We start from the raw sequence: 15,601 nt of genomic DNA, 5'->3' as shown, positions 1-15,601 counted from the left end.
TCCGAGAGACACCTCACGGAGATTCAAAAGCCGCGTTGTCATCTTGGGGAGGAAAAGAAAAAGCAACAAGCCCTCGCTCTCGGTGTGCGAGAATGCAGGTACCAACAGTCAAGCAGCCAGCCACCCAGCCATGTCTCCCACGAGCCATGTCGTTGTCTTGCGGGTGTGGTGGACTCCAAAAAAATGCATCGGTGGATAGACATCAACACTGGGCAATGGGGCATTCTAGTCTTGTTCGTCTGTCGACATGTAGTTGGAACTGGGCTGGTTGTGGCATTTTGTTAGTGTGAGACATTACTGCTCGGGGCGAGCAACCGACTGGTTTGAAACAGATGAAAGGGTGGGCTCTCGAAGGATGTGCCGTGCCGTGTATGTGCTGGGTGGCGGCGGAGGCGGCAAGAGACTGCCTTAGCCTTGGGGGCCTCCGGGCTAGCATGTCTCGGAACAATGTGGGATCAACGTTATGGTGATGCCCTCTTATGACGTTTATTCCTGGGCACTCTGTGGGTTTTACCTTTTGTTGGTCTGGGCCTTCCCGTCTCTCTTTTCACCAAGCCTCGTATTATGTAGCGGGACTAGCCAGCCTATTGACAGATGCCATAGAAGTATCACTTGAGACACAATCAGTCATATCAATGCTCCATCAATAACCGGTTCTGGCAACTGTGAGGCTGTCATGTCATCATAGCGTGGAAAATCAGGGCCAGAATCAGGGATTTCTTGGACGCCACAGTTCTTCACTACACCGAGAACGCACTTGATCCCATTGTCATTGTTTGTGTTTCACTGCCCCGTGGTGGTGGTGGCGGCGGTGGCGGATAAAACCCTGGTGGAAAGCCTGTCGTCTTAAACTCTCTCCCTTGCAGGATAGAAGAACCCTCAAGACATGTGGCTTTGTCTCGGCTAATCTTGTCTGCCTCCTGGGCGCCCCCATGGTGCTTTCAACCTCCTGCGAGCTTAACCGACTACCCCCAGGCGTGTGTGGCGGCGCTGGGATCTCGAAAGAAGCTCTGAGACATTCTCTTAATCAGTACACCCCCCCGCTCATTCATCCTTTCGAGACCGAGACTTACTTCCAACATCACAATAAGCCACATTGTTCCTAGAGCGAGAGAGAGACCGAGAGACACGCGACCTAGCGCGGAAGCTTGTTTCCTTGACCCTGCCACACACTCACACTCACACACACACACGCACACACGTCTGCCATGCACATTGTTTGCTTGATCCCGCCTTGTTTCGTATCTATGGTGTATGTATTTGTGTGGCTTGGAGTCTCCGGAACAAGCCCCCCCTCCCCCAAAAAGTCCGAGACATTTCTTTCCCAGCCAAACAAAAGAACGTCCAAAAAAGACAAAGGCAAGCCACCCCGCGCGAGACGCACGAGGTCGGCGACAGTCGGCGCGAAGTTTACTCTTCTTAGCAGTGTCTCAAGTCTCTCTCTCTCTCTCGCTCACGTGTCTTGCTAGTCTGTCTGCATTGACTGGTGCGGGAATAGCGTCGAACGTGAAAGAGCATTGGTGTGTGTGTGTGTGTGTGTGTGTGTGTGTGTGTGCCGGAAGCGTTCCGACTTGTTCACTGGCAACGGCTGCAAAGTCGGCTGTGTAACGCCCTCTTCGCATCTCGGCAACCACTGACGACAACAGCAACAATAACAACGACGACGACGACGACAACAACGATCACGAAACGCCATCGTGGCCCGAACTGGTTCGACGGGGTCTGCGATGGGGCGTGACGTGTCATATCACGCGTCGGCATTGTGTTGCTTCTGCTGCTTGACGTTGGGAAGGGGTTTGTTCGGAAATATGTACAACAGGGCCAGTGGCTGGGGGGCAGGACAAAGTTGAGCTCGATACACCGGCGGTGCGGTCAAGGTTTATTAGTTGACGTCCCTACCTTCCGCCTTCGGATGTTGACTCAGAAGCTGACTTCGAGGTTGCCAAGTCTTGCAATGTAGCTTAGGTCTAGGCAAGGTTCCTTTTTATACCAGCGATGTCAAGGTATCATGAGCCTGTAACATTAATATACTACAGGTAAGACTTAGAGTCATTGTCCTTAGATAATACCCACTAGCGGTATAGAATCGTGAAAGGGAAACGTGATATCAAACTGAGAAAAAGACCCTACTCGGGCAAGACAAGTTCGCTTTCCAAATCCAAGATGTCAGGGTTCAAACAAAAAGCCAGCTGGTGAGCGACAGATCAATAGACAAACCCAGCAACACCCTCTGTCCTCGTGACGACTACAACTTCGCCCGTACCTCGATAGCCCCGTGCTTGTCCCCCTTCTCCTTGAAGTACTCTCTGATCTGCCTCCTCGCGACGTCGACGACGGCCTTGTCCTCGACCGTCGCCGGGACGGCAATCTCCTTGTCAAAGTCCCCGTGCACCGCGTTCTCCACGAGCTCGCGCAGCACGCGGCGCAGGGTCTTGCCGGAGCGCGTCTTGGGGATCATCCCCTTGCCCTGGACGATGCCGCCGAGCGTGGCGATGCCGCCAATCTGCTTCCGCACGCGCTTCTGGATGGCGTCTGCGAGCTCAGAGTCCGGCAGGGCGCCCTCCGGGTGCTCGGGCAGGGAGAGGGTGACAAAGGCAAAGGGCAGCTGTCCCTTGAGAGAGTCCGGGATGCCGACCACGCAGGCCTCGGCCACGGACGGGTGGCTTGTTATGGCCTGCTCGATGGAGCCTGAGGGAAGGGGAGAGAGAGGTTTGTGTCAGCGTCATTCTCATTTTCACAGTCGCGAGAGATCTGCTCTCTGGACATGGGATCAATAATGCACCACCCACCTGTTGATAATCGATGGCCAGCAGTGTTGATCAAGTCGTCACTGCGGCTCATGATGGAGATGTAGCCATCTTGGTCGATCATGCCGGCATCTACACGCCCATCGATCAGTTCGCCATTCCATACATAGTCTGACAGTCCACACAAAAGTCTACGCACAACCGGTTACAACCAAGGGGGGGGAGGGAGTTACTTACCACCGGTGTCGATCCATTTGCCCTCAAACCTCTTGAGGTACGACTTGTAGAACCTCTGGTCATCGTCCCACAACGAGCGAAACCCCGTCGGCGCGAGCGGCAAGCCCAGCACAATGTTGCCCATCTTGCCCCTCTTGACTTCGTTGCCTTCGTCATCGACGCACCGCACGTCGAACCCGGGCGCCGCCTTGCCCGCACTCCCGGGCTTGATGCACAGCGGCTCAGGCTTCTTCCTCTTCTCCTTCTTCTTCATCTCGTCTCTTCCTCCTTTGTGGCGCTCGTGCGCGGCGTGCGCGGCAAGGCTGATCCCCGAGATGGGCGACCCGGACTCGGACGACCACCAGTTGTCCACGACCATGGCCCCGTCGGCGGCGTACTTTTTGAGCAGGTCCTGGTACATGGTCACGATGGACGGCTCCGACCGCTCGCCCGCGAGGAACAGGGCCCGCAGGCTCTTGAGGCCACCCTTCTCGCCGTAGTGCTTGAGCTTGGTGTTTTCTGGGTCGTCGCGCTTGATCGCACGGAGGGCGGCTGCACGTGTGTGTGTGGATGGTGGTCAGTACTACTGCATCGTGGAAAAAGAGTTGCTGGCCCGTTGCGAGTTGGCTGGGGCCTTGAAGCTCAGAAAGTCGAGCGTGCCGCTATTTATGGGCGAACTTACTAGGCGCTGTGGACAGGGTGGTGACCTTGTAGTCATTGACAATCCGCCAGAAGGTCGAGCTGTCGGGCGTACCGACAGGTTTGCCCTCGAAAAGAACAGTGGCGGCACCGGCCAGGAGTGGTGCGTAGAGGATGTACGAGTGTCCCACCACCCATCCGATATCACTGTTGCCACAAATTGCACGGGTCAGTGTCCATAGTTATTATCATGGCCACAGCTCCAGAAGCCGGCAAACTGCCAAAGGGGACACCCCCGGCCCCAAAATTGCAAACTCACCTCGCACAGAACATGACGTCCCCAGGCCCATGGACATCAAACTTGTACCGGATGGACAAGTCCAGCCCGACAGCATGGCCGCCAGCATCTCTCACCACGCCCTTTGGGTTCCCCGTCGTACCGCTCGTGTAGATGATGTACAGCCCGTCGTTCGCGTCCACGGGCACCGCGGCCGCCCGGATCCCCCTCGCCCGACAGCTGCGGACCTTTTTGAACCAGTTGACCTCGCCCCTGCTGGTGTCGATTGGGTCCCACCGGAGCTGGTCGCGCTGCCAGACAAACACCTTGCGCGGCTTGTGCGAGGATATGTCGATGGCGTCGCGGATGAAAGGGGTGTAGCTCATTGGCGGCTTGCCGCCGTCGATGCCGCACGACGCCGTGAGGATGGCAGAGGCCCGCGACGCCTCGATGCGCTGGGCGAGCGACTCGGCGCCGAAGCCGCCGAACACGACGGCGTGGATGGCGCCCAGGCGCGAGACGGCAAGGATGCCGATCAGGGCTTGTGGGATCATGGGCACTTGATGAGGGGGGAGAAAGAGTCTAATCAGTCGACGAGCTACCAGACGGAGAGAGAGAGAGAGAGGGAGAGAGATGTGATTGGTGGGACTGGTTGTGTATTATTCGTTTCGGGAAGAAGCGAGTACTCACTGTATACGAGCACGACATCGCCCTTCTGGACGCCCTCCTCGCGCAGCGCGCCAGCGGTGACCTCGACCTCGTCGAGCAGCTGCGCGTAGGTAAAAGTCTGCTTGCTTCCCGTGACGGGGCTGTCCCAGATGATGGCTGTCTGGTCGCCATTGCCGGCGAGCACGTGGCGGTCGACGCAGTTGTAGCAGGTCGAGATCTGGCCGCCCGAGAACCACTCCCAGTGCGGGTGCGTCTGCTCGCCCGAGGACGAGCCTCGCACGGTCTTTGTTGTGCGCTTCAAGACCGAGTCGGGCTTCTTGTGCCAGTGTAGATGCTCGGCCTGCCGGGCCCAGAAGGTCTCTGGGTCCGAGATGGACTCCTTGTGGGCGGCGTCTTGTGGGTGCGCCATGGCTCGAGTGTCCCAGATGTGACACCTGTTGTCCTTGTTGTTATGGCTGTTGTCCTTTGACGATCTGAAGTTGCGTATTGTGCTTGAAACGGCTGATTGTCGTGTACGCCGCAGCTTGGGGGAGTTTTCTGGTGTCGATGAGACAACCTCGTCTTCCTGCAATGGATTCGCTGTACGCCGAGAGTATGTCGGAGGCCCTCACACTGCACCAATGCCAATGACTAAATACGCAAGTATGCTCGGGGCTAGCCGCCGGATGGATTGAGTGTCCCCGGCAGATATAAGTAAACCGACACAAGCAGCGCTCACCACGTCTGGTCTCGGCCACGAGCCCGGCGCAGCGGCGGGCAATGATGCAAGCCCAGCGCGGTCCGGCACATGCCGAGGAAGACGGCCTTTGGAGAGCTAGAACGGCGCGTGTGCTGCAAGCTAGCGCCCCTTTGCCGGCTGGTCGCTGCGTGGGGGACGGCCCAATGGGGCAGACTGTCGACGCCGCCAACGTCAAGGACCAGCGGAAGCAGCAGCACCTCTCTCGCCTCTTGAGGTGTAAGTTGCCGGCAGTCGGCCGCTCTGCTCCAATGAGGTGGTGCCCGTTGTCCCGGCTCAGTGACATGCCCCTTCTGGCTGGATGGTGCTGTGCTCTTGGCGGCCCTTTGGGGGATGCTTTGCTGCTGCTGCTGCTCCATCACTCTCCTCCCTACGCGTAAGAAGGTACGCTATCCCCTCTGCTCCTTCTCTGGGGTTTGCCTCCTTCCCTCCTCCAACTCCCAGCCAAGGGACCCTCGCCCCATTCCCCCGCCCCGCTCGCACATGGGCTCCGTTACCCCGGCCGGCCGCACGGGGTCTCCGCCCCGGCCCAACCCAAACAAAGTCCCCCATCACAACCCCAGACTTTGCGGGCTGGGCTGGGCTGGGGCCGGGCCACAGCACCCACGCGCACACACACACTGCCGCCGCCAAGTTTCAGCCTGTTGGAGGAGTGGTGGTGGCCGCACACACACGCAGCCACCTCTCTGTCTCTCTCGACCAGCATCCTCGGCAACCATTCTCCCATCGCACAAAGCTGTGGCAATTCCTTGGTCTTGTCCCAATCACAAAGCACTAATATTGCTTGCCGGCCCGGCCCGTTTTCCCCAGCTGCGCAGGCTTGGACTACACAGACTACTGGGAATGGCTCAGGGGGCATCACAGCCCAGAACAAAACACCCAATCACCAATTTTACATCTAGCTGGAGTCCTGCCACTTGCTGGCGGATCTGGTACAAACTCACGCAAAGACGAGGAGCCCATCTCCCCGGAGCTCACTTGACCACAGACTTGAGTCACTCGGGCTCGGGCAGGCACGATTTCATTCACCCAGGCAAAGCAAAATGCGAATTCCATATCGTCAAGACCAGCGTCAGGCATGAATTTATGTAGAGCTGCTAGCTGATCTAAAATACGCTGTGTATCAAGCACCTGCTTTTAGTCCCGCTGGCAACACAACTGGGGCCCACCCAGCAGCAGGAGCTCTGGTGCCAATCCCACGCGCGCGCATGCCACACAGGCCGCCTGGGGCCTTCGTGTCTGCGCTTGCGATTAGGCCTCCCGCACATCTGGTCAGGCACCGCTTGAATAGTCGAAGAGCAACAAGGAAATTTGGTGGTAAACATTTGAAATGGTTTGGTCGTCATCATGTCGTAAGCTAGGAAAGTAAAATAAAAGGAGTGGCCGGCTGGTGCGCCGGCCAAGAATGTGGGTTTTTCGTCAAGGTGAAGCACAGGCTGAACCATGGCAGCAAAGGAAAAGGATGCAGTGCCGCGGGTTTGATCGTAAACATTAAACCTCGCCTAGAGTCGTGGCAGGCGAGGTCATTTCTGCGTCGCTCAAAGTCTTCTTTCGTGCTTTGCGTGATGGGAAACAAATCTCGACAATGGTCGGACTTCCTCGTAGCTGAAAACAGGAAAACAGGTGGGGTGGAGGATGCCGGGCTCAGACCCTCCTTCCGCGCGCCGCGTCAAGTCGTCGTTAGACATTTACACAAAACATCTATACGGCGCCCGGTAAAACATCCAAGAAAGTAAATCGTAAGATTCGTCATCGTATCTGAGCGCGGCCGGGGTGGTCGAAAGAAGATCAATGAGGAATTTGTTGCATGGCGAATACAAGCAGGGAATATGAAATCTGCAGGCAGGGCGGGGGGAGAGAAGTCGGGTCTCTCGGCGCATCATCGCCGAGCAGACACCGACGCCGGTCGGTTCATGTCGTAGCTTGGCGTGGGCATCGTGGGGCCATCCATGGTCAAGGTCTTGCGGCGCTTCAGATCCATCCCGGGACCATCGTCGTCCCGCCCTCGCTTCAGGCCGCCCGCACCACCAAGGACCTGAGGAGCGTACCCGTTCTGCATCGGGGGCCCCAGATCACCCTGCGAGCCGTAGACATCTGTAGGCGCCCCATTCGCCGGCCCTCGATCGTTTGTCATTACATTGTACAAGCTGCTCGATGTCGAGGGCATGCGGGGCGGCGTGTTGTACCCGGCCTGCTGCGAGTAATACTGCTGAGGAGCAGTAGCAGTGCGAGGTGTTGCTCTGCCAGATCCAGCCTGGTGACCTGGGGAGCCAGTCATTTCGGGGCTGATATGCTGATGATCAGATTGAATAGGGGCAACCTGCGTAGCGTTGTAGTTGTACGAGTTCCGATTCGAGTCGTACGTGGCGCTATCGTGCGTATACTCGGACTCGTGCTCAGCCTCATCATCTCCAGTGGCGTGGTGGACGCCATCAGCGGGGTGCATCATGCCGTTCGCAGGCTTGACGTCGGCGTGCTCAGCACCAGCTGAACCAGCAGGTCGCCCGGTGGGGGGCCCATCTCATTCTTCATGTATGGGTTTTGCTGGCCATAGATGCTCCGGTCCTGAGGGCTATTGTTGGAGGCGTACGGCGACTGCTGCGCCGCAGACCCGTTGTAGACACCTCTTGATGTATCATAGGGTTGCGTGCTCTGGGGATATGACTGCATGCTCTGAAGAGATCCGCCAGGTGGCGTCGTGGCAGGAGTGGCAGGCATGGAACGAGCGGCGGCGCCGTTGCTCAACCCGGTATCAATTGAGATCGGATTTCCGCCCTGCCCGTTACTCATACCTTGCTGGTTCCACTGGAAACTGTCTGATGTGCCCATGGCACCCATCACGCTGGACGCGCTAGTGGGCGGCGTGGGAAAAGTATGCGCACGATCCAGTCCAGGTCTACCACCTTGATGAGAGGCGAGAGCAGGTTGAGGGCCAGGAAGGCTCATGTGGTGATGATGATTTTGCAAAGAAGGCAGCGAGCCGCCAGGAGCCGGCGCGGCGTTAGAACCGCTGCGCATCTGGTTCTGTTCCTGCTTGCGACGCTCGGCCGCCGCCATTACCTGGTTCGTCCTGTTCTGGTTTGTTGGGTGGTAGAGCAGAGCCCCAATGTTGTGGACAAACAATGGGTACAGAAGCTCCGTAATCTTTTCCTTGTTGGCAAACTCAAGAGCGCGCTCAAAGGGGATCCTGCAAGGGAGGTGATTAGTCTTTCGGATGGCGAGCGATACTAGCACGATCATGCTCATGCTTACCAGACGCCCTTGAGATGCATAGGCCCAATCTTGACGACGTGTCGGACTTTCTCGCTTTTCAGGATGCCATCGCGACGTCCGCGAGTCATTCCGGCAACGTTCAAGAGCTTAGTGCCGTTAATCATGTGGTTGTCTGGAAACCGTTATTAGCCTCATTAGCCAAAACCTAAATCCACGAAGAGGTGACGCATTGTCCGTACCTTCACGTCGCGCGACGCAGATCCCTCGGGCCTCGACTTGGAAACAGAGACTGCCCTCGTCTTCCCAAAGAGTGGCAGTCACCCTCGGCTTCATGCCTGGCGGAGCGACCTGCCCAGTTGTGTCCAGGCCCTGGAATTGGTTGGGAATGCCTGCCTGGTTGGGCAGAGGAAGCACGTGCTGGCTAGGCCCCATAGGGTTCGAGACTGCTGGCGGAGCAGTCTGAGGCGATGCCAGACCATTTGCGTATCCATATTGTTGGTACGGAGGCGCAGAATACTGAGCAGGCCCAGGCTGAAGTAATGTGGGCTGCTGATGTCCATAGTGCGGCATCGCATTCGACGTAACGGTCTGCGGCTGTGGGGCAGAGCCTGCCGACATATGCTGCGTCGAGTAGTACATATCTGCAGGTCCTTGATTCATTGCTGGGTACTGATCGTGACCACCGACAAGAACAGACGGGGTGACGGGCAGATGGGGTGGGGGGGTTTTGGGCCCGTTGGAAGGAGGAGCCGACGAATATGACGATCGTGAGTCGCCAACAGAATTCGTCAAGGATCCGACAGAGCTGGCTCGCGGCGAGGATCCCACCGAGTGTCCTGGCACTAGATGCGGCAAAGGTAGCGCGGGCAGTCTTTCTCCCGCATAAAACGCACGGGGTAGAGATGGTCCTCCAGGACAAGTGGGATAGTCACGGCCTAAGCCTTGTGATAACGAAATCGGCGGCAGATCCAGCTTTACGGCGTGGCTGTTGACGAACTGTGACAAGCTGCGGGTGGTTGCGTCGGGCAGCTACAATCGTGTAAGCAGTGGGGGGATTGTCGACGGGCTCGAGTGTTCGGAGCTGAGCTGCTGATATCGAATTCAACAATGATGGATGTGTTCAGATCCGGTGCATATACAGTGACCAAGTAGAGAACGAAGTCTCCAGTATTGGGGCCGAATGCCGAGCAGCTTCTACGGCCGTGTTTATGAGGAGAGAAGAACTTGGCTCGCTGGCCTGAGAAGAAACAAAGATACAAAAGTCAGCGGAAAGTCGTCCACGTCGTCAAGAGAGGCAAGGCGGGAAGTAAATGGTAATCAATAGTGTTGACAATTGACGTTGAGACGAGACGAGACCCAGGTCAGAGACATGGGGCTGTTATGCGAGAGACACGTACAATCGCTGGATGGCGAACAATAGGCTGACTGACCTGTTGCTGAAACCAATGATCACCACGGCAGACTCTCTCTTGCCCGGGAATTGAGGAGGTCGGAATGGGAAGCACGCACGGGAGAGTGAGAAGAGAAATGGAACAAGAAGGAAGAGGGGGGCGGGGGCCGTGGAAGAGGTTATTTTCCCACGGGAGGTGGTGGGAGGCAACGGCGGTGGTGGTGAGGAGAAGAAGCGAGGACAAGGACGGATGAGCGACCAGGGCCAGGCCGGTGCGGTGCGGTGCGTAGCACGTTGGATGGCAGTGAGCGCGCCGGAGCGGCAGGGTTTAGTTCCAGTCGAGATAGCGGCGAAAGGCCACTAGTGAGCTGATTGATGGGCCCCCAGAGCCGTCGTGCGGGCCCGGCTCGTTGTCTGTGTGCTTGGGGGGGCGTGTGGTTTGCAATGTTGGTTCCAACAACGGAGCCGGGGGGGCGAACCTCTTTGTCTTTTTTTCGTCGTTGTTGGCGAGGTTGGGAATCGTCAGGGCTACTTCGGCCTGCGCTTGGGGTCCGTGCCAAACGCTGGCATCGACAAAGCCCGGCAAGGTCAGGTCTTGCTGACAGACCCTAGTAGACACGGCATTTTCGCTGATGGTCATTGCAGCGCTTGGCAGTACGGAGTATCTATTATCACGTTGAGAGCGCTCGAAAACGACGACTACAACCAGAGAGAGGCCTTGCGAAGCGGCGGGGTGTGTGTGTTGCGACGGAGGACGGGACCGGAGAGGCGCCTTGGGCAAGCACTTGGCGCACGGGTGTGTGTGCCCGCGCGCGTGTGTGTGTGCTGAGCTGGCAACAGGCTTCGCTGGCGGGCTGAGGAGGGGAAACACCTCCCCAGTGACACTTGCGGGAGTCTGTCGAGGGTTCGTGGAGGGACGTGAGCGGTACATTGAAGGACAGTCACAAAGTCGTATGGGGTGGCCCCAGAAGAACGACACGGGCCACGGACGGCCCCCCCTCAGGCCCAGGTGGCGTGCGGCCCAGGGCCCATGCAGCGGCGAGGGGGGGTGTCGTGAGAAGAGGACAGGGCAGGCAGGGCAGGCCAGGGCCTCTGTGGAAAAAGCCCCAGTCGAGTGCCGAGCCGGGGTCAGCTCGCAGAGGTCGACGAGCAGAACGGACGGCCATGGTGGGAGCGAGCAGAGCAGAGAGTGTGCGGGCGTGGTCAAGTTGTGTCAGGCAAGCCGAAAAAGAAAGGGCCCAAGACGGGCAATGAATGGCGTTGGCCTCCGGACAGCCGGCCCCAGTTGGTCGGTCGGTCGGTCCAGCCATCAATCAGGCGGCAGAGTCTACGTAGGTACTAGCTAGGCCAGGCCATGGTGCAAATCGATCTTGCCTCTATTCCCAGTCGCTCGCAAGCGCTGCTGGCTGTCAAGGCGGGTGTCAAACGTGCTGTGCCGTGCGTGCGTGCGTGCCCTGCACGGAAACAGGCGCAAATCGTCGTCCCAGATGCAGGCAGGTGGGTTGCGCGGGGTGGCTGCTGCCCCCAAGGAAGGGCCCAGCCCAGAGCAGGTGCTTGCGGGCAAAGTGCATCACAGCGTGGGCGCATCGTGCTTCTCCTCCACACAAAGCAGCCCCAACCCCCGTCCTGGGGCCCTCCGTGCGTCGACGATGCTTGCCTGTGCACCCGCCGTCTGCGAGGTACAGACCGCACCTCGCGATTGCACCTCGAATCAGCCTGCTGGGCCTCGATCATCCACTGCTCACTGCCTGCTGCCACAATCACGATGGCCTTTGGCTCATGTCGAGCCACCCACCCAACCAGCACGGTGGCCGCAGCACGGCTTCAGTGCGGCTGAGTGATCTCCAGTGAGATCAAGACAGTGTCAATAAGCTCGACGTTCCGCAAATAATCCCACGGAGCCCAGTCCAGCCAGACCATCCGGAGATGGCTGGTGTGATCCCCGGAGCTCAATATGAGCCCATGGTGTCCGAGAACTAGGTGTCGACTAAACCATGTGTCCGGACAACAAAGCATCATCATATCGATCATACAATGACGGCAGTGCCCTTTTCTGTGCCGGGCCAGTGCGTCCATCATCATCATCATCTAGTAATCAACCGCTTGTGGCGAGCTGGGGCATCAGCCGACGACCCATGATACTCGAAGCTACTAGCGACAAATGCAGCGACTAGCATGGATTGAACCCATTGCTCCTGGCGTTGCAGAAAAGATAGGTAAAACATTAGGATGGGAACCTGAGCAACTGGCCTGCAGCGCCGTCACACAATGCCATGGGGAGATGCCACGACCTCATCGTCAAGACGAGGCAGCCATGGCGTTTTCTCCTCAGACCCTGGCCTCCACCCCACCTAAACCTGGTCGCCTTGCTGGTTGGTGCGACTACGGGGCGCTTAATCCCGTGGTCTGCCCGCTCGCCGGTTGATCCTGTCCTGACGCCCCACCCAGCACCGCCTGGCGCTGCTCACCACAGTACGAGCACAATGCTGATTTCCATCGAATCAAGAGGTTGGGCGTCGGCGTCCCACTCGCGCACTATCTGATTTTCCGGAGGGAGCCGCTTGGGTGGAGATCCGTGATCACATAGTCGGCAGTGTGGGACGAGCCTGTCAACGACCGTTTCGCCTGCCTTTCGTCATTCGCTGCGTGCCCTCGTTCTCACTCATGGCCATGCTAATCGTCCGTACCTACGTGTCGATCACAACCCAGGCCAGATCTGCCCGCGGCAGACAACCTCGTCTCAATGCTTGCCTACATCCAAAAAACTGTTTGCTCATCAGAGCCTTGGCCACTCATCCTGTTGAGGCAAGAGACCCGATCGGATCCGGCCCAAGGACCAACTCGGTGTCATAAGGGCAACCAAGAATGACGACAGGCGACCAGAGCGTGTCTGCTTGTGCACCCTCGCTGAAGTCAGCCCATACTTAAGGCGCCCCGTCATTGCAGGGGACTGCAGGTAGGGTGCCGGGCGGGAATGCACACAAACAAACCCGGGCGAGACGCGCCTGAATTAACGTTTCCGCCTCCAACGCCCTTGCAGCACCAGTGATCAACAGAGCTGTCGGCCGGCTACGCTGACTCCTGAAGGCCAGCCCGCCCAAGCTCGCCAGCTCGCAATAGGCCGGTCAGTCCAGAGCTTAGAACCTTCGGCTCTCCACTTACACAACGCCGGCCCCAATGGGTCCTTCTCTGGCACGCCGCCTCTTCAGGGCCAGCTTGAACTCTATTACCATGGGGCGCGCCCATGTGAAGGCATTAGGCGGTTTTGAAACGATCGACATGAACAATGCGGTGCGGCGTAAAAATTAGTGTAGGGGATGGGGATCAAAGAAACGGTTTTTTCAGGAGGCTCGACGAGGAGGACCCTTTGTGATGCTGTTCCAAGTCTCAACTCTAATTAGCACGCGTGAGAAACGGCTAGGCGAGCCCAGCCGTCGGGAGTCCTGCCCACACCGAGGAGCCTCTCGTCGCACCGGATCACGACGACGCCAAAAATTGAATCATTTGTCGGCCGAGGTCCTTTGAGGTTCCTCTAGTCGCGGCGCATCCGTCCCGTAGCGCGACTCAAATCCCACCGCCCTCAATACAGCCCAGGCTTCCTCAGTGTGTTTTGTGAGACGGGCGGTTTCACGCCACAGATGGCTGGTGGCGGCATGCGAGGAACAACTGAGCGGCCAGCCTCGCGAGACGGTGATTCAGCCCTGCTTAGCCACGTCCAGGTAGTCAGCCAGGTTCATGCGCATCACGGACGTTCAACTGGGCGATTGTGGGAGAACCACGCACGATTGCATCCGGCCGGAAATTGGACAAAGTCTATATCATCGGCAAAATTCTCCTGATGGCCCAGCCCTTCACCCTACAGGAGGCCAGCCGTTCCGAAGCGAACAAAAAGCTTGGTGGAGCCTTGGGGGAGACTTGCAGCACTTCACTTCACAACGGGCGAAGAGCCAGAGACTGTTTTGCACGTGCGTGTCGAGAGGAGCGGCGCCAATGGTGCCTTTTTGAGTTTTGCGCCTCCAAAAAGGGGACCCTTATCGAAGCTGGTCGGTGTTAAGCCAGCCCTGTGGTGTGTGTTTTCGCTGCTCTTCCTAGACGGCCGCCGCCACAGCAAAAGCTGACATTCGTCCAGACTTACCTTCGTGGCTTGTTTCTTTTCGAACGGGTGTCGCTCACACCATGTGCCTCGGCTCGGCACTGCTAGAAGTCGCCTGGCCAGGTGCGAAACGACATGTCGACTTGGAATTAGAGTTCTGCGGCTCTGCTAGAGAGCCGGACCTAGTCCCCTGAAACAAACATCTCGGCGATGGGAAGACGGCGGCCATGCAGCAGCCCCGGGGGCAGGAGATGAAATCGTGTGTACTGGTCCACAACGACCACATCCAGATTTGCTAGTTGGCAATTTAACCACGCCAATATGCAGTGGTTGATGAGGTTGTGTGTTTCGGGCCTTGCCCACGTCCAGTTGCTAAAAAGTGGAACGCGGCCTGGGGGTTCCGGGCCAAGAGGGGGGGGCTCCTCATTACATCCGCGCTGTCTCTCTCTCTCTCGTTGACACCTACCCAGTCGGTCAAAGTGCCAAGATAGATCCCGACATCGCATCCCAGCCACCGAATAACAGGCCAGGACGGAGGAGGCAGGACGCGCGGGCGCTGTTTGCCCGCTCCCGGGCGGCATGCTCCACTCGATGTTGAGGCTAGTAGGGATCCTGCTGTCCATGGGCGGCGTCTTGGCGTGCGTTGGCAGCCACTGGTGAGCGACACGCGGGCGGGGGGGACACAGAATGAGAATCATGGGCCAGGGTCAATCATGCTGGCGTCGTTGTTGGACCACTTCGTGCTGGCCCCGATGTCATTGCACGTGCTGCTGTGTTTGATGCTCAGAGAGACAGACAGTCGTCCCAAAAGTGCGCACTGCGTCAGCATACCGAACACTTTCGCTCATAGTCGCTCCGTTCCGCCCGACGTCGGGTTTCAAGACAAAACTCAATCCCAGAACCGTGCCGCACTGGAAAAAGTACCACTGGGTGGATCTGCTCTCAGCTGGCTGGCCGCGGTCCTTTTTGGTCGAATCGCAGCCCCCCTCGCTTACGAAGTCGGCTGTGCCATAGTAGTATTTTTCGGTGAATTGTGCGGACCCAATTAGTGAGGTCCGCTGGTCAGCTCGCTGGCATCTGATTATCGCGCAGGACCGGGCTAGGCGCGGGCAAGGGCGGAGGGCCATCCATCAAGGCACTCGGCTTCACACCACCCCTCTTGGCCTTTACCCTCACAAGGGCGGCTTATCAAGTTATGGTTGTCACAGAGGTGGTGGGAGGTGCCGCCGCAAGTCGGGTTGTTGGTGTGCTTTGTTCTCGTCTCGAAGTTGCCCACGCGAGGCCAAGCCAATCCACTCCCTGCATTGTCTCGCCACCGATAGAGTTCGAGCCATTGTGTTCGTCAACCAAGCACTAAGTCCGACTGTCTGGGTGCTGGGTCTTCGCAAAACCTTGTCTTATCCTCGGTACCGCAAGCACGGTCGGAAAGAAGAGCCGTGAGTGAGCGACCTGGGGGGGGGGGGGGGGCCGTTGATCGTGGCTTTGAGAACAATTGCATTGATCGAGGGCATCGCACGAAGCGTGTGTGTGGTGTGCTCCCAGTGACACACCAAGAGACACCAAGGCAAGATCCGCTTGCTCTGCAGCTCCGATGATAATAATAGATGCACATGCCCGAGTT

The 15,601-nt window shown here is 58.0% G+C and overlaps 2 protein-coding genes across 2 annotated transcripts; both read right to left on the bottom strand.

The window, feature by feature from the left end:
- Window positions 1-1,998: 1,998 nt before the first annotated feature.
- On the bottom strand, window positions 1,999-5,299 carry B0I36DRAFT_330033 (uncharacterized protein). The gene is made up of 6 exons (XM_046154789.1): window positions 4,570-5,299; window positions 3,922-4,438; window positions 3,646-3,809; window positions 2,985-3,515; window positions 2,790-2,879; window positions 1,999-2,688 (listed from the first exon to the last, which is right to left on the bottom strand). Exons 1-6 carry the CDS (start codon window positions 4,955-4,957, stop codon window positions 2,246-2,248), a joined length of 2,133 nt encoding a protein of 710 aa, XP_046009381.1. The 5' UTR covers window positions 4,958-5,299; the 3' UTR covers window positions 1,999-2,245.
- A 1,864-nt stretch (window positions 5,300-7,163) lies between these two features.
- B0I36DRAFT_433669 (uncharacterized protein) lies at window positions 7,164-9,175 on the bottom strand (the record flags this gene model as incomplete). The annotated part of the gene is given in 4 exon segments (XM_046162670.1): window positions 7,164-7,760; window positions 7,778-8,471; window positions 8,537-8,669; window positions 8,737-9,175. 4 exon segments carry the CDS (start codon window positions 9,155-9,157, stop codon window positions 7,164-7,166), a joined length of 1,845 nt encoding a protein of 614 aa, XP_046009380.1. The 5' UTR covers window positions 9,158-9,175.
- Window positions 9,176-15,601: the final 6,426 nt, after the last annotated feature.

This window comes from Microdochium trichocladiopsis (assembly GCF_020744255.1).
Source record: "Microdochium trichocladiopsis strain MPI-CAGE-CH-0230 chromosome Unknown B0I36scaffold_8, whole genome shotgun sequence".
Classification (NCBI taxonomy): Eukaryota; Fungi; Ascomycota; class Sordariomycetes; order Xylariales; family Microdochiaceae; genus Microdochium; species Microdochium trichocladiopsis.
This window is presented reverse-complemented; position numbering and strand designations above follow the sequence as displayed.